Source organism: Ranitomeya variabilis, chromosome 7 (assembly GCF_051348905.1).
Source record: "Ranitomeya variabilis isolate aRanVar5 chromosome 7, aRanVar5.hap1, whole genome shotgun sequence".
Classification (NCBI taxonomy): domain Eukaryota; kingdom Metazoa; phylum Chordata; class Amphibia; order Anura; family Dendrobatidae; genus Ranitomeya; species Ranitomeya variabilis.
The window spans coordinates 140654449-140673505 of NC_135238.1; the positions used below are offsets into that span (position 1 = coordinate 140654449).

General features: G+C 39.2%; 1 protein-coding gene across 6 annotated transcripts in view; it reads right to left on the minus strand.

Annotated features, from left to right (window-relative positions):
• The window catches only part of PARD3B (par-3 family cell polarity regulator beta), a 2038921-nt gene that overhangs the window by 574492 nt on the left and 1445372 nt on the right, over positions 1 to 19057 (minus strand). For all 6 annotated transcript variants that reach the window (XM_077271962.1, XM_077271960.1, XM_077271958.1 and 3 more), the window contains one exon: positions 18097 to 18232. In XM_077271962.1, coding sequence (XP_077128077.1) covers positions 18097 to 18232 — 136 coding nt within the window. The remainder of the gene's footprint in view (positions 1 to 18096; positions 18233 to 19057) is intronic.

A 19057-nucleotide genomic window follows, 5' to 3' on the forward strand; every position in this document is an offset into this window, starting at 1 on the left:
TGGTAAGATGCTCTTTAATCCGAACCATAAGCCTCCTTTTAGTCCAGCCCACGTATATTTTCTTACATGGACAACGGATAAGGTAAATGACTCCTGAAGATAAGCAGGAGATCCTGTCCCTAATCGTGAATTCCTTCTTATCACTGGAGTCTTTAAAACTTATTTGACTGGTTTTCTTGAATGATGTATTTATGCAGCAGAAGCATCCCCCACATGGTGTGAATCCCATATTTGAATTAGATGATGCTTTGGGGATGGATTCTGGTCTACTCAAGGCCAATTTGGTGGTTGGGGCTAATAGATTGCCCAGTGTCTGGGCCTTTCTGAACACAAATTTGGGGTGGAGCGGTAGATGTTCCCCTATCAACTTGTCCCTTTGCAAAATAGCGCAATGCCTGCGGATGATACCCTGAAATTTCCTATAGCCTGCATGAAATTGTGTTATGATCGGTAGTTGGTTAATTTGCTCTGGGATATTTGGGGTCTTATCGACGTTCATTTTTGTCCTATGTACTAGGGTACTCCTTGGCATCCCCCTTACTTCACTTTTAGCTTGTTCCAACAATGGTCGTGGGTATCCTTTTTCAAGAAATTGTTGTGTTATTGCTCTGATTCACTCTCAAAGTCATTTATATTAGTGCAATTGCGTCGAATTCTGGTAAATTGGCCCTTCGGAATATTGGTGAGCCAAACGGATAGATGAAAACTTATTATATGAATGTAACTGTTGGAGTCTACTTCCTTGTGATAGCATTGTGTGTGTAGCTGGCCCTTCTCTACATAAATGTTAAGATCTAAAAAATTGAAAACAGCAAGGGGTGTCTTTTACAACATTGTCTGTCTTGCATTTAGTTTCACCTTCACAAAAGGAATATCCAGCGCATTCTTAATAGGGATTTACCAGCCTAGGTGGTTCATCTTTTAATTTGGTTATTCAGCTTACTTATCCCTAAGAGCGGTATCATACATTGTGGTATTCAATTTAACTTATTTACAGGGTGGGCACATACTCTGTTCCTGATTCCAGCAGCTGGGGACATATTTTTTTCTCTTTTTCACAATAATCCCTCCCTGGTGACAGCTGACCCACAGAGTGGAGAGCGCCAGTGTTATTTATTTTTTGCTATGTTCAAAAGATATTCATCAATCAAGGACTGAATTCTGGACCAGGGGCTTCTGTATCCTTGGAAAAAATTAGATAATCAATCAGTAAAATATAGCAATAAATAATAAGTAATAGTACAGCTCACAGTTATCGGTCCTGAGTTATTCATGGTTTCACCTAACTTCTTTAAATAAAAAATAATTAAGAGAAACAAAATGAGGTCAGTTGGCACGTGACTGCATTTCTGCCAATCCCATCTGTGAGCACATGACTTCCCGCTTGCATGGAGTATACAGGGGAATCATGAGCATTGCACCCTGTCAAGAAACAGCAGACTCCAGTCTCATAAAGTCACTCCAGACTTTTCTTCTTAGACCGGACATCTCCTCCAACATGCGGAACTAGGGCTTTTTTATCAATCCTAAGGCATTGCAAACTTATTGGCTCATAGTGTTTGATAAATCTGGTACATCTTTACGTCTGTCTACTTTACGTTGAGACCATGTCTTGGTCGCCTTATTTTGCTTCACAAGTGTAGGCACATTTTTGGGGCACAATAAATTATGTCCCATTTATATGAAATCACTTTTGTTGGCCAGGGCTCATAGAGTATCTAAAACACTTAATAACTATGATGCATGCCATGAGTTCTGACGCATTTAATATTATAAATCTTCCCCAAAAATGCAGAAAATTTTTGTCAAAACTTTCTGGCACAAAGTAAGCCCCCCAATAGATAGTGTAAACCTAAAATTGTAAATCAAAAGATGCGCCAAATCTATCGACCAGTATAAGCTGCTGTGATGAATTTGGCTCGTGTTATGGTTAAGATTACATAAGCTTTTAAAAAATGGTCAGATTTTCATCCAGATAAAAATCACATGCAATGTATCCGCAAAATGTGCAATCTATACTGTAGACCTGTATGGGATCTGGTTATAGACTTGAATAGGCAAGTCTCCTCCAATATACAGAAAAAAATGCTGCATTCTGCAATTTCTTTCAGGCAAAAACTCATGTGCAAAAACTGTCAGTTGAACGGCCCAATTCAATAACATTGCTTCAAGTGCTGCTGTTTTCTTTCTCACAGAAAGCACTGAGACCAAAACTACAGTCATGTGAACGCATCGTAAGACAATCCAAGCCAACGGTGGAACTATCTCAGGCTACGTTCACATGCAGCGTTTTTTTCTGCATTTTTTAATGCAACTAAAGGCTGCTTTTTACAGTAAAAGCTATGAACTCTTAAGCACACATTTGTTTTTTGTCCTGACTGATTTTGAGAACTGCGGCATTTTTTAATTCTGCAGCATTTCAACTCTTTCAGCATTTTTGCAGCCTTTTTTTCACCCTTAGTAAACAATTAAAGAAAAAAGCAGCAAAAAAGCGCAACAGTATTTTTCGTAGCGTTTTCTCAAGCTTTTCTAAGTGTATTAAACTAGCTTTATTAAGCATAAGATAGACAAAGCTCGCATGTAATCCAACCCTAAAAACACTAAAATTCATGCTAAAAATAAAGTTAAAATGTCTGCACTGAAAGCAGCATTTTTACTGCCAAAAGAGCAGGTTTTGGCAAAAAAAAAACCCGCGGCAAAAAAGCTGTGTGTGAACATAGCCTAAAAGTTAAATAATATTAATAAATGTGATAATGTTCTGATGCAGCTTCATGTACAGTATCAGCCACTTCTGCCATAATGGAAGAGAGAGAAAGAGCTGCTGGAAGACATTTGTGATTGGTGAGAGGACAGGTCAGCATTTTCAGGGGCACAGCATTGTGTAAATTTTAGGGGTCTGTAGGACTCTCTATAACAGAGTGAAATATGTATTAGCCAATATTCTTCCATTATGTCACCTACAGCTCCTGCTCTGTGTTTCCCTCCATGTACTAGGCCTCAGACCAACAAAAAGTCAAGCTTTCACTTCAAAACTGCACTGAAGACAATGAAACTTAGTCTCTGATTAGTGGTTATAGCCGGTAGCAACTAACGTGGGACACAATAATGTAATATTAACCAGGTACATACCTGTAAAACTAAACAGGCCTAACGTTGCTGGACGGCCCGTAAACCACAAGCGCAGTACCTCCATCTTGTGGTCTCTGACTCGTTCGCCTTACTTCCTTCTTCCCTCTACCTTCTCCATCTATCTTAATCTATCACCTTTGTTCTTTAGTAAAATAAATTCTGATTCAAAAATTATTACAAAAAAATAATGGCACAAAAAGAAAAATGAAAAAAAGCTGGGGTGACAAACAAGTGCAGTAGGGTGCTATCCAAGCAACAGCAATATATGGTGATTCAGCAGTGCCCACCTGTCATGGTTGTGAGAAAGCACATTAGGGGCTCAAGACATAAATCCAGCTGCTGCTCCACAGGTTGGGGGGGTCCAACGTAGAAAATCGCAGTACGTTTGCAAGCATCTATAACTTCATCAGGAGAAACCACAGAAAAATGATTTTTTTTTTAAAGAAAAAGTTACAGATAATTTGAAACATGCGGAGAATAAAACCACAATCATTTCACTATACCCTGGACTCTCTGGATATTTCCTATTTCATACTGAACAGCAAAGCATCTGCAACTCCTACAACTGAGAAAATGAATAACGACATACTATGACAATATGCCATGCCACAACAAATGCCATGCCACCACAATGTGCCATGTCACTACAAATGCCATGCCAGCACAATGTGCCATGTCACTACAAATGCCATGCCACCACAATATGTCATGCCACCACAATATGCCATGCCACTACAAATGTCATGCTACCACAAATGCCATGCCACAATATGCCATGCTACTACAAATGCCATGCCACCACAAATGCCTTGCCACCACAATATGCCATGCAACCACAATATGCCATGCCACCACAATATGCCATGCCACCACAAATGCCATGCCACCACAATATGCCATGCCACCACAATATGCCATGCCACTACAAATGCCATGTTACCACAAATGCCATGCCACCACAATATGCCATGCTACTACAAATGCCTTGCCACCACAATATGCCATGCCACCACAATATGCCATGCCACCACAAATGCCTTGCCACCACAATATGCCATGCAACCACAATATGCCATGCTACCACAAATGCCATGCCATCAAAGTGATGTCCTGTTTTTGGCCACATAAACATGACTGGAATTTTTTTGGTAGAAAACCTGGTTGTAAGGGTAAGTTCACACAAGGTGTTTTTAATGCTTTTTTTTCTGCAGCAAAACCTGATCTTCTTGGCAGGAAAGAAACTGCGTCACAAATGCAGGTTTTGGTGCATTTTTGGTGTGTTTTTTGCTGCGTATTTTGTGCATTTTTGGTGCTTTTTTTGCTGCTTTTTTCTCTTTGTCCATGCCAATGTCCTTGAACTTTCAGCAGCAAAAATGCAGCAAATAATGATACCTGCGGTTTTGCTGCGTTTTTTCAACACCCATTCAAGTCAATGGGTAAAAAACACTGAAAAAACGCAGCAAAAACACTGAAAGAAGTGACATGCTCTGTCTAAAAAACGCAGCAAAGCACAAAATACTGATCACACAAAAAACCAATGTGTGTGCATGAAATTTCTGAAATCTCATAGGCTTTGCTGGTACTGTAAAAAGCAGCTGAAAATTAGCATTAAAAAAGCAGCAAAAAAAGCAGCAAAAACTCTATGTGTGAACTTACCCTTAGAGTGTATTGTGCGGATCCTGCCTAACTCTTGCAGATTTCCACCTTTTCTGAATGCACTTTCTAAATTCAGAGCCAAATTCACTGCAAGATCTGAAGGCGACACATGCAGATTTTGCATTGACTTGCTATGGTACACTTAAATTGGTTGTCTGCCTTTTCACACAGATTTTTTTACTTAAATACATTTACACAATACATGTAATTAGGGCTAATAAAATAAGTTTTGCAATGTATTTTGTCAAAATTTTTGCAGCAATTCTTTTCTATAGCCTATGGGTTGCACTGTGTATTACTGGCTGCAAAATGAGTTAAAGGGAATCTGTCAGCAGTTTTTGCTATGTAATGTGATGACAGCATGAGGTAGGGGTTAAAACACCGATTTCAACAATGTGTCACGTTACAGGCTGTGTGCTGTTGTTTACTTACACTGAAGGTTTTATCACCCGATGATTATCATTGCCCAGACTACAGCAGCTACAATAGCATGCAAGTCCAACTCCGCCCCTTCTTGTGATAAGCAGCTCACTGTCAACAGACTATGTAAATACAGAGTGTGGGCGGGGTCAGCTTTCTCAGCTCTGCTGCATTGTTAAATTTAAAACCTCTGATTGTGTCAGTACTGCTGCTCCCAGTAAAGTAAGTGATACATTGTTGAATTCAGCTTCTCTTTGCCTACATCAGCCAGTTCTCAGATGAGGTAGCAAAAACATGGGGACAGATTTCCATTAACTAAGAATCCGTTAGTGAGCTTATTCTGAAAGCATGAAAGCAGAGTTTGTAACTCTTATCTGTCATTTTCTCAACTCCTCTCAGCTGATTTATCGGTGAAAATTTTTACATGAAGCCCAAATGCAAAAATTATTTTTGATCTAAAGTACATGCATTTAGGTTGAAAAAAAAATCTCCCCAATGGTGGAAAACCTCCTTTTGATCAGCCACTTTATACATTTTTAGGAGAGGCAAACATACTTGACTGGAGGCATAAATACAGTGATTCTTTATTCTCAAACTATATTTACCCTGCTAGTAAAACTCTCTGCCTCTTTTTGATAAAAGTGTAACAGTTGTGAGACAAAAAAACTAAATCTAGTCTGTCATTAAATGTTAGAAAACTAAATTCTCTCTCTAAATTTAAAGATATTTGCTTACACCTTAGAATATCTTTTAAGGCTTTTACCATCAAATTTGCATTTTTATTCTCAGGTTAAATTAAACATTACTTCTGATACTGGCTGTTATCACCATTAACCTATAAAACTGTCTTGGATAAGATTTCAGTCTTCTCATTCCTCTCCCCCCACCTCATCAAGCGTATCCTCATTTTACCTGTCATTTTCCTAAAGTAGATTTGTTAAAGCTGAGGAAACAAGCAGCAGAGTCATCCATGTGAACGATGCCTTAATTACACATGGTAGGCGACAAATGAAACTGTGACTGTGCTGTAAACTGTGTATAAACGGCATCATTTATCTTGAAAACGATTTTTGTCCTTACAGGAACAGCTATAAAAACATTTTCTTCAGCAATCAAAACTTAGTACTTTTACCAGCAGGTAGAGCAAACATTATTACAGTATAATATCAGCACAGCAGTTTTAAAGGAAGACTATCTGAACAGTTCATAATTTAATCTGAAACATACACATTACAAGCAAGTACAGTGGTTACAACAGAATTTGATGTTGGTGTTGCTATGTCTGTTCTTATTACCCATTGCCAGGGCCATCATCAGGGCAGTAGAAGAGATTCTACTGTTGGGAACCCTAGGAAATTGGATCTATAAAAAGGCTCTATTAATTGCTATCGCCATCTTTAATCAGGTTCCATTAAATGCATACAGTATAATAATGAAAGTATTCTCTATACTTTAGAATCATAGCATGTTAGAGTTGGAAGGGACCTCCAGGGTCATCACGTCCAACCCCCTGCTCAATGCAGGATTCACTAAACCATCTCAGGCAGATGTCTGTCCAGCCTCTGTTTAAAGACTTCCATTGAAGGAGAACCACCACCTCTCGTGGCAGCCTGTTCCACTCATTGATCGCCCTCATTGTCAAAACCTTTTTTCTAATATCTAATCTGTATCTTCTCCCTCTTAGTTTCATTCCATTGCTTCTCATGTTTCCATGTGCAAATGAGAATAAGGATGATCCCTCTACACTGTGACATCCCTTCAGATATTGGTCGACAGCTATTAAGTCTTCTTTTAGCCTTCTATTTTGCAAGCTAAACATTCTCAGATCATTTAACCGTTCCTCATAGGACATACTCTGCAGTCCGCTTACCATGCTGGTAGCTCTTCTCTAAACTTGCTCCAGTTTTTCAATGTCTTAAAATGTGGTGCCCAGAACTGAACACAGTATTCCAGATGAGGCCTGACCAAGGAGGAGTAGTGGGGTATAATTACTTCACGTGATCTAGAGTCTATTCTTCTCTTAATACATCCTAGAACTGTGTTTGCTTTTTTTGCTGCTGCATCACACTGTTGACTCATGTGCATTCTGCGATCTATTAGTATACACAAGTCTTTTTCATACTTGCTGTTCAAATCCTCCCATTCTATAGATGTAATTTTTGTATTTCTTGCCCAGATTTAGAATATTGCATTTCTCTCTGTTATATACCATTCTATTAGTCACTGCCCATTGTTCAACCTTATCTAGATCCTTCTGAATCCTTTGTCTTCTCTTGTGTTAGCTATCTCTCCTAGCTTTGCATCATCAGCAAATTTGATTAGTTTACTTTCAGTTCCCTTACCTAGATCGTTTATAAAAATGTTGAAGAACACTGGGGCCAGGATAGAGCCTTGTGGTACCCCATGTGGTACTCCTATGCCGTGTAAAGGGCGCATATAATATTACCAATAAACTCCCCTCTACCATGGAGAACAGTGGCTAGATATACGGGAACATTATTATTATGACCATTTGACTATATGGGGCCATGTATTACAAATAGTTGGCAATAGTCAGTAACCTAAATTCTAAATGATTCATAACTTTTAACACTTCACAAAAAATATGCTTTTATATATTATTAAACACTCTGTACGTGTTTATGAAACCAAAATACACTGTAACATTTCCAGGGTTAGGTAGGATCCTTCAACTGGATTAGGGTTCTGACGTAATATTATGAATCAACCATAACATGGGCCGTGACACTCAGTACTTGATGACGCCTCCACGGTACACTTACTCTCCAGTTTCCAGAGATCGCCACATCTATTTCTATTTCCAAGTTTCACCTAATTGGTGTTTGGTGATCATAAGACTCCATAGGACTCATTAGTTTTTTGTACACTATTTTGAAAAATGAAACAGTTACATATACAATTCTTCCAATAAAAGACAAATGGAGGGCCACTAATCCCTTCTTGTCCAAGGAGGAGCAGCAGGAGGCTATAGAATCCCACCAATACATACCACCAGCAACTAATAATAAGCTCTTCCAATAATTTATTCTTCACCAATCCTACTTAGCCCCTATTCAGTTACATCAAATGAATGGAAAAACCTCATCAGAGTTTCATACATGTTATGACCCTGAGGAAGATTATGTTCTCATGACATATTCTAGCTCTTATGTAACGAACCATTGGAGGGAATTAGTCAACTCAATATCTTTGACTTTGGAAACTCCATTGTCTTATTGCCAGCCTTTTTTTTATTAGGCCTACTCAACATGGATGTCTGGCCACAGTACCAGAGTATTTTTGTATGACAAATTAAATTCTTGCCCAGAAAAGTTATAGCCATGGAACGGTTGACTCCTAGTCCACCTAGCCAAGGAATGTTCCAAGAAATGATCAATCGGATGATTCCATATGATTCAATTTTGTATAAAAATAAAACAAATATAATAAAATGATTGGCGTGGACACTTAATTTCCTTTATTGAATCTGATACTCTAATAACTGTGGAACTGCTTATACTTACGTAATTTTTTGATATTTTGATACTTGCAACACCAACTAAATGTGCCTTGCAATTGCTATGGTACTGGAACATTCTGTATTATATACCTCTGGAATTATAATATAAAGCTCTGATAATGTTTTGTATACTGTATTGTTTGCTACATGGCTTTCAATAAAATTTTTTTTTTTTTTTTTTTTTTTTTTAAAGTTATCCGAACGTATCAGTTTCAGAGGAATACAACTAAAGTGCATGGAGGCTTCTAAACTACCCTCTGAGGCCAAAGTTGGATTTAAAAATTGATTTTATTTGAACCTACTAATTTCCCTGTTCCTTTAGGAGGTAAGTTGCTAAAAGAGGTGTCTCGGTACGAGAATGGACAACGATAGGCCAAGAAGCGGTCTCCTGACCTGAACCCAACCACGTCATACATTCCTATGAGGCTGCTGAGCTTGGGTCAGGAGACCTGTGGCCAGTCTGTGTGTTGCAGTGTGTGCTCAGACCATGACATACGGATGTGTGAATCTAGCCTTAAAATAAACATGCATTCTCAGCCAACAACTTATGATTTTAGCCAACTCAAGTCACTGACATAAGGCCAATTGACCAAAACCCTGTACATTCTTATACTGCTTTAGTTAGGAATAGTTCGTACAGGGAAATTTGGTGCAGTTGTTTTGTTTTTTAGATTTTCTTCTTTCCACCATCAGTTCTGGCTAAGAAAAAAACAAGAACACCAAAAACTGCACTGTGTAACTTGGCCTTATATTCGTGTGTGCTAGGAAACATCTGGACTTTTAGCATTGAAACAGATTATGATAAACAAAGTGATAATTTAAGTGTACTGATGGGATGATTTGTGAGAAATTTGTTTTCCCAACTTTTACAATAAATATTAGAAATCTACCAAATGAACTACAATATAAGTAAAACTTCACAATCTTATTACCAATTGATGGCTACAGTTAAAGTGTCCTTCCTTTAATAAAGCAGAGAATAATGTTAGAAACCAGCATTACAAGCAGACCTTTACCAACCAGAAATATAATTGGATGATTTAATACTGCAGGACAAGATTTTCTTTTTTAATGGTAACACACGGCTAACTATAGGGGAAAGGTTGGCTGAACTATTTGCTGCTTAAAAAGTACCTTCTCTGCAGATATGGCTTCATAAAGATAATTTTTTAAATCCAGTAAAACACTTTGGGTGGAAAAGAGTAACAACACAGTGACCGTTCTATGTCTTTTTTTTTTTTACACATGTAGTTTTTACATTCATGTAGTTACAAAAATCCAATATTATGCAATTACCCATAACCTATTACCCAACTTTCACTACTTATCCATAGCCTACAGTGGTGGAAATGAGTAAAGTGACCTTAGATCTCCCCCATATATTGTAAGATGCTTGACTATATAATATTTAGTAACAATAATAAACTATAACAAAAAAGAGCAAGTTGACAGAGTTTATAAGAGTAGAAGAAAACTGCACTGTTAGTGAAGAAAAACTATGTATTCAAAATTGGGTGCAAATGTAAATTCTAAGACATCAATGGTACAAATAGAAAAATACACCAACAAAAGCTTCTTAAAGGAGAGTATGTAAAAGTAAGTGAATGGTGGAGCCTAACATCATTATGGAAACTCAGGGTTTGAGGGATGTGCCAGGTGAGAAAGTCTCTAAATGAGGTGCAATACATTCACCCAGCATGGAAAAGAAGCACGTGGAGGAAACATTATTGCCAAAATGGAAACTTTGTTTTCAGTGCCAGTCAAATAGTAAGACTTTTATATGATTTTGCCTGTGTAAACAACTCATGATGAACAATATTGTCAACCTTATGTTACCTTAACCTCAGACACTAGAGTACAGCAGCCATGGACTGATTTTTCCTTTTTTTTCTTATGTTTCCACTATTTCCTGGAGATCCAACCACCTTGTGTTAATTAATCAAGTTACTATATATACACGTATACACATATACACATGATATCACAAAAGTGAGTACACCTCTCACATTTTTTTAAATATATTATTACATCTTTTCATGGGACAAAATGAAGATATGACACTTTGACACAGTGTAAAGTAGTCAGTGTACAGCTTGTATAACAGTGTAAATTTGGTGTGCCCTCTAAATAACTCAACACACAGCCATTAATGTGCCCAAAGTGTCAATATTTTGTGTGGCCATCATTATTTTCCAGCACTGCCTTAACTTTTTTGGTCATGGAGTTTACTGGAGCTTCACAGGTTGAAACGGGAATCCTCTTCCATTCCTCCATGACGACGTCATGGAGCTGGTGGATATTAGAGACATTGTGCTACTCCACCTTCCGTTTGAGGATGCCTCACATATGCTCAATAGGGTTTAGATCTGGAGACATGCTTGGCCAGTCCAACATCTTTACCCTCAGTTTCTTTAGCAAGGTTGTGGTTGTCTTGGAGGCGTGTTTGGTGTCGTTATCATGTTGGAATACTGTCCTGTGACCCAGTTTCCAAAACTGAAACTCATGCTCTGATTCAGTATATCACAGTACATATTGGAATTCATTCTTAACTCAATGAATTTAATACATTTTAGCTTCCTACAGCCGTCAGCACTAATGCAGCCCCAGACCATGATACTCCTACCACCATGCTTCATTCTAGGCAAGACACATTTGTCTTTGTACTCCTCACCTCATTGCCGCCACACATGCTTGACACCATCTCAACCAAATACGTTTATCTTGGACTCATAAGACCACAGACCATGGTTGCAGTAATCCATGTCCTTAGTCTGCTTGTCTTCAGCAAACTGTTTGCAACCTTTCTTGTGTATCATCTTTAGAGGAGGTTCCTTTCTGGGAAGAAAACCATGCAGGCCAATTTGATGCAGTGTGCGGTGTATTGTCTGAGTACTGACAGGTGGACCTCCCACCCCTTTATCCTCTGCAGCAATGCTGGCAGCACTCATAGGTCTATTCTGAAAAGCTAACCTCTGGATATGACACTGATCATGTGCACTCAACTTACTTAGTCGACCATGGCGAGGACTGTTCTAATTGGAACCTGTCTTGTTGAACTGCTGTACAGTCTTGCCCTCACTTTCAAGGTGTTGGCAATGTTCTTATTGCCTCAGCCATCTTTATGTACAGCAGTGTTCCCCAACTCCCATCCTCAAGAGCCACCTACAGGTCATGTTTTCAGGATTTCCTTAGTATTGCCCAAGTGATAATTGCAGTACCTGGAAAGGCAAGAATTACATCACCTGTGTAATACTAAGGAAATCCTGAATACCTGACCTGTTGGTGGCTCTTGAGGACCAGAGTTGGGGAGCACTGATGTACAGCAACAATTCATTTTTTCAGATTTTTTTTTTACCACACCTGCTCCCCATTCACACCTGAGACCTTGTAACACTAATCAGTCACATGACAGCGGGGAGGGAAAGTGGTTAATTGATCACAATTTGGCCACTTTCACTTAGGGGTGTACTCACTTTTGTTGCCAGCGGTTTAGGCATTATTGGCTGTGTGTTGAGTTATTTAGAGGGCATACCAATTTTTCACTGTTATACAAGCTGTACAGTGACTACTTTACATTGTGTCATATCTTCAGTGTTGTTCCATGAAAAGTGAAAATAAAATATTAACAAAAATGTGAGGGGTGTACTCACTTTTGTGATAGACTGTAAGTATCACAAAATTTGCACTACTACAAATGAAAAAACATCCCCATACAGCTGTTTTCAGAAAAATAAAAAAATTACAATATGATGACAAAAAAATTGCATTTTTGTTCAAATTGATTTTCCTGTACAATAGTAATAAAACATAAAAATATACTTTAGATTAGATATCACTGGAATCATATCCATATATCTATAAATAAAATAAAGTTAACTTGGCAATTGTACTGTATGGTGAACTGCATAAAAATAAAATTACAAAAACAGGTTCAGATTCGTTCTTTGCCTACTACCAGAAAATGATTTAAAGGGAAGGTACCGCATTTGTAGATCATTTAATAAATCAATGTAATGTAGCATGACATGCTCTTATAACCAAGTTTTGATTGCATTTGAAACATATTTTGTGTGTTATAGGAGTTTAAAGAAGGCACTGGGGGCTGACATCTAGTTTTCATAGCAGAAGCATGACACTATCAGTGTCATAATATGGCATCCCACGGTCATAGGTGATAACAGACCACTGCAGACCCTATCTATTGCAATGGAGCAGTCACTGCTGTGAACTGGGCATGCCCCTGTGGGCTGCACAATTCACAGTAGTGGGAGTGTTCTGCTGCCATATTCAAAGAGCCCTCGGATCTGCTTCTTACATAAGCAGTACTTCCAGCACAACAGATCCTAGATTGATGGTTGAGGGGAGTAAAATGAAGGAGAAAAGTACTGGCAGAATAGCAGAGACATCAAGGAGGAAGATAAGATAAGGAGCTGTGGGTCTGCAATGAATGGCCAGACATTGTGGAGGGGGGTGAGAGAATCATGTAATCTGGGTGAGAGAGACTGATGGGAGAGAGACAGTAACTGCTGGTGACAGCAGATCACAGGTCAGTCACACAAAATGGCGCTGCCCTGTGATGCTACTCTTCATTCTGCCCCAGGGATACTAGACCACCCAAAGGGGAGGGAAATGGTGATGTCAGCAGTTAGGCTACATTCACATTTGCGTTGTGCGGTGCAGCGTCGGCGACGCAACGCACAGCGCAAATGTAAATGCATGCACAACACAGCGTTTTGTGACGCATGCGTCCACTTTTGCATGGTTTTTGGCGCAGAAAAAACTGCATCATGCAGCGTCCTCTGCGCCCTGACGCATGCACCACAGTGACGCATGCGTCACAAAACGCAAGTGCAACGCATGTCCATGTGCCCCCCATGTTAAATATAGGGGCGCATGACGCATGCGTCGCCGCGGCTGCGCCTGACGCAACGCTAATGTGAACGTAGCCTTACTGCCCCAATTTTCCAGCTAAAAGTAAAGCTGTTAAGTCTTACTATAGCTGCTTGAGGTCTAAAACGGAAAATGCTCCCCCTAGTGGTAAATATATTTATTTGTAAGAAAATATATAATATTTTTGATATAGAAATAAGCTTAATTTCACAAAAAAACAAACTATAAGAAAACTGGTGGGACATTCCCTTTAAAGAGTGATTAAAAAGTCATATATACCCCAAAATGTTGCCAGTAAAATCTACATCTGAGGCTACTTTCACACTAGCGTCGTTCTCGGCCCGTCGCAGTGCGTCGGGTCGACGTACCGATGCTAGCAGTGAATGCGCCGCACAACGGGGGCAGCGGATGCTGTTTTTCCACGCATCCGCTGCCCCATTGTGAGGTGCGGGGAGGTGGGGGCGGATTTCTAGCCGCGCATGCGGGGTCAGAAATGGTGGACACAGCACAGCAAAAAACGTTACATGTGAAATTTTTTGCTGCCGGCGGTCCGCCACAACACGACACAACCGTCGCACGATGGTTGCGACATGTGTCAATGCTTCGCAATGCGTCGCTAATGTTAGTCAATAAGGTAAAAACGCATCCTGCAGCCAACTTTGCAGCATGCGTTTTTTTGCCAAAACGACGCATTGCGACGTATGCAAGAAAACACTAGTGTGAAAGTAGCCTGAGGCTACTAGCGTTTTGGAGAAAAAATGCATCCTGCAAAATTGCTTGCAGGATGCGTTTTTTCTCCATAGACTAACATTAGCGACGCATTGCCACACATCGCAACCGTCGTGCGACGGTTGCGTCGTGTTGCGATGGACCATCGGCACAAAAAACGTTGCATGTAACGTTTTTTTCGTGCGTCGTGTCCAGCAACTCCGACCGCGCATGCGCGGCCGGAACTCCGCCCCTTCCTCCCCAGAGCTCACAATGGGGCAGCGGATGCGTTGAAAAACTGCATCCGCTGCCCCCGTTGTGCGGCGCTTTCACAGTATGAGTCAGTACGTCGCCACGTCGCATTGATTGACTGATTAAAAAAACTGACTGACAGGTTGGTGACACACACTTGTCAAACATAGTGTTTGACAAGTGTGACCAACTTTTTACTATTGATTCTGCCTATGCAGCATCAATAGTAAAAAGATATAATGTTAAAAATAAAAAAAATTAAAAAATCGTGATATTCTAACCTTCCGGCGGCCCCCGCAGTCTTCCCGCGCCTCACTATGCTCTCGTTCCCAGTGATGCCTCGAGACAATTACCCCAGATGACGTAGCATCACGCGAGACCGCTATGTCATCACAGGTCAATGTCGCAAAGCATCACTGGGAACGGGAGCATCGCGAGGAGTGGTAACGCTGCGAGGGCCGCCGGAAGGTGAGAATATTATGATTTTTTATTTTAATTCTTTTTTTTACAGGTATATGGTTCCCAGGGCCAGGAGAACAATCTCCTCTCCTCCACACCTGGGTACCATCCGCACATGATCCGCTTACTTCTCGCATGGTGGGCACAGCCCCATGCAGGAAGTAAGTGAATCAATGCATTCCTATGTGTGCGGAATCACCACGATTCCGCACAAAGAATGAGCATGCTGTGTATTTTTCTGTAATGCGATTCCGCTGCGGAAAAAAGCGCAGCATTAGCACAGCATTGTGGAATCCCATTGAATTCAATGGGCTGTGTTGTGTAAGTGTTTTCGACATGATTTCGCGGCAAAAAAACATACAATCTGAAACGTGTGCACATAGCCTTAGAATATGATATACAAAAAAAATGCTAGAAAAAAGAAAAAAATAAATACATAAAAAATTCAAAATTTAATTTTCGGTGTTAATTTTTCCTCTCTAAGCGTGTAACACAAGTGTTCAAACCATTTACCACAAAATGGTACCAATAAAACTACAGTTTATCTTGGAAAAGTAAACTCTCATACAAATTCACTAATGAAAAGTTATATAACTCATGGCTCTTAGACTATGGCAACCCAAAAACAAATGAGTTTTTTTTTTACAAGTGTGTATTTATTGTACAAAATAATTAAATAATAAACAAAACTATATAAATTTGGTATCGTCATAATTGTACTGACCCACAAAATAAAATGAACACTTAATTTGTGTGGCATGGCAAATAGTGTAAATATAGAATGCAAATAAGGAGTGGCAAAATTGCGTTTTTTTCTATAGTCCTTTCAATGAAAAGTAAAAAACTGGCTGTGATACCAACGGGTTCAAGTCCAGTCCTGTCTATATAGATGTGGGTAAATGAAACAAGATTGGGGTAGGTATAGTGATTTCCTCCAATATTTTGGACATTCCTATATTACATATGGGACCTGGTAAGATGTTATTTTAATGCAGCAGGAGCAAACATAAAACTCCATTACTTACAACAAAGGCATGTTTAGTTCTGTCCATTAACAAGGTTACAATCATTTGAAAGTAAATACAACAAAATTACTGCTATTTGGTAACAATTTGTCACAGACAATTTTCTCCCAATTCTTTGTGTTCATTCTCATTTCCAGCATAAAACTGTAAAATGGCAAATACATCTAAAATATACTTCCATTCTGTGGTAGAACGTCCTGTTAGGTTATCAGACTTATTGGTAAATGTTTTAATAAATGTTTACTTTAGACTTTTTGAAATAACCCCGCACCAAAGATTTACTATTAAATTGTCCAAAAAAATCATGATACAAAATTACTTCATCTATTATCCAAGCAATTTTGTCAGTGGAAAAAACATAACACACATCAGCTGAAAAACAAGTTGTTCAGTCACCGAAGCAAAAGTTGTATATATAACTTGTAATACTATCAACGGGCTGAGGAGAAGAAGTAAGGCTATGCTCACACATCGCTTTTGCTGTTTTTTTCTGCAGGCAAAAGCTGCTTTCTTCCTAGTAAAGAAACTGCTTACAAAAAGAAAATTTTGGTGCGTATTTGCCGCAGCTATTGTTACGTTTTCTTGCTGCATTTTTTGCAGCAAATTTCATCTGTCATTTATCTACAGTACAAGTTTAACAACGTTAGTTTTATTCACCAAAAATGCTGCAAAAATACAACAAGAACGGGGCAAAAATACAGGCTTGCATTTTTTTCCAGGGTTTCTGCGCTCTCATTGGTTTCTATGGTTGAAAAAAAGCTGTAAAAACACTCAAGGAATTGACATGCTGCAGATTTAAAAAAAACAGCAGTTTTCAAAATCATTCAGTCAATTATAAACAATCGTTTTCTTGAGATTTTTGAAATCTGATAGCTTTTGCTGGTACTGTAAAAAGCAGCTTTTAGTTTACATAAAAAACGTTGCAAAAACACCACGACTGAACATAGCCAAAGGAGATAGAAGAAATCAAGCTATACTGTAGAAGAGACACTTTTAAGCCCAAGCCCAGACAAAGGCGGATGAGGCTGGAAAGATATAGAGTTCTGGCAAAAATTAAGAGACCACTGCAAAATGTTCAGTTTGTCCAATTTTTCTCTTTATAGGTATATTTTTGAATATGCAAAAAATAGAAAAAATGGAAAGCACTCACCGATCCTAAAATGCATACTTTATTTCAACGTTTTAAAACATCATGGCCAGGAGAACAGATGAAGGAGTGTAAGAGCAAGTGCTGACGATGGCCGTTTCGCGCTAGGCAGCGCTTCTACGGGTCAGGTTGACAGCTCCACAGAAATAGATGTAGCTGGGTCGGAACATTGTGTGTGGTGGGGGCATGACACCACGCCTCATCTAATTCATGATGAGCTGTAGCGTTCTGTGTGCGAGAAATCTCACTTTAGTACCAGACTGGAATGAGATTTCTGGAGTAGCGCATGGAGACGCATGCCATTTATGAGATGCTCCAGATTCATGAAGATGCACGCACCTCTTGATGAGCAGGGTGTGAGTCCAGCATAGCCCCTCATCAAGACCACCATGAATAACATGGGTCTCGATTAATCAGGCCCTCTGTTTTGACTGTAAATTCCTGAACACACACCTGCTAAATGAGGCATAGGGGAGGTTTTCAATACCGCCGGCTTTCAGTTGTGTGGCTATACTAAGCTGTGAGCGGCGACAGTAAGCACGCCCCAACACGTTGCTCTGCTGGGCATCTGTGCAAAGCAAGCTGTGCAGAGCCAATTGTGTAGAAATGTGCCAGGGTGTGCTTACAGTCGCTATTCACAACTTAGTATAGCCCAAACGACTTAAAGCTGGCGGCTCCCGGAGAAAGCCACACTTTCACTAAAGCTTCCAGGAAGCATTGTAGCACTTTTAATCTGCAGATTAACTCTATTACATCTGCACGTAAATAGTATTTTCCAAGGGTATGTGTTCCTTTTAATCTATATTCTACAATCATAGATGTGTTTAGTGTTTTCTTGGCATTATATCCATGGAGATAGATGGTGATGTAAAGAATCATTCATTTCTTACCCAGTTCTGCTCATATTCTAGAAATCGTCCTGCCACATCCTCACTCTCATACAGAGAGAATCCTTCCCGTTTTGCCTGCTGATATTCCATCCGTAGCTGCTGGATACGGTCTACATTTCCAGATGTGGGGTGGCCACTAAAAAATAAAACCAAGGCATTAAATGCATATTTATAACCAAGCTGCATGAAAGATACTTTTTTCTCCAATGCAAATTGTTATTGTTTACAGACATTATTTGCAATGAAGCCTGTTACCATCTGGATGTTGAATAATGCTTATATTAGGAGTTTAACTGCTGCAGAATAAAAATGAGTAATTCAGACAATGAAAATATTCCTTAGCTTATCTATAAATGAGATGGTCATGAATATTCAATATTATGCAAACAATGGTGCAAATAGCATTCCCACTGCCCAACAGCAAAAACAATCCAGGGTTAGCGGAGAAAAAAAAATTATAAATCTTCATAGAAGTCAACACCTGCACAGAAGCAGTTTCTTCATGCACAGAAAGCAGATTTTGCTATAGTATCCTAAGAGATAGGAATGAAAACAACCCATTTCCCTCCTGGCAGCAGCAGTGCAGAATCATCTATCTTTTATTTGCTGGTCTCTGGTTAGATTTCATCATTCATATGCACCTTGCGATTTTATATAATGACCTTTTCTAACCCACAAGCAACCAGTTTTGTACTTCAGTTCTACAACTCCAAACACAGTCTGGCAGAAGCAAAAAATATTATATTTATATTATAAAATATATACCCTACGGTTCCAAAGTTTAGGGTCACCCAGACAATTTTGTGTTTTCCATGAAAACTCATACTTTTATTAATCAAATGAGTTGCCAAATGAATTGAAAATCTAGTCCAGACTTTGACAAGGTTCGAAAAAAAGATTTTTATTTGAAATAATTATTTTCTCCTTCAAACTTTGCTTTGATCAAAGAATGCTCCCTTTG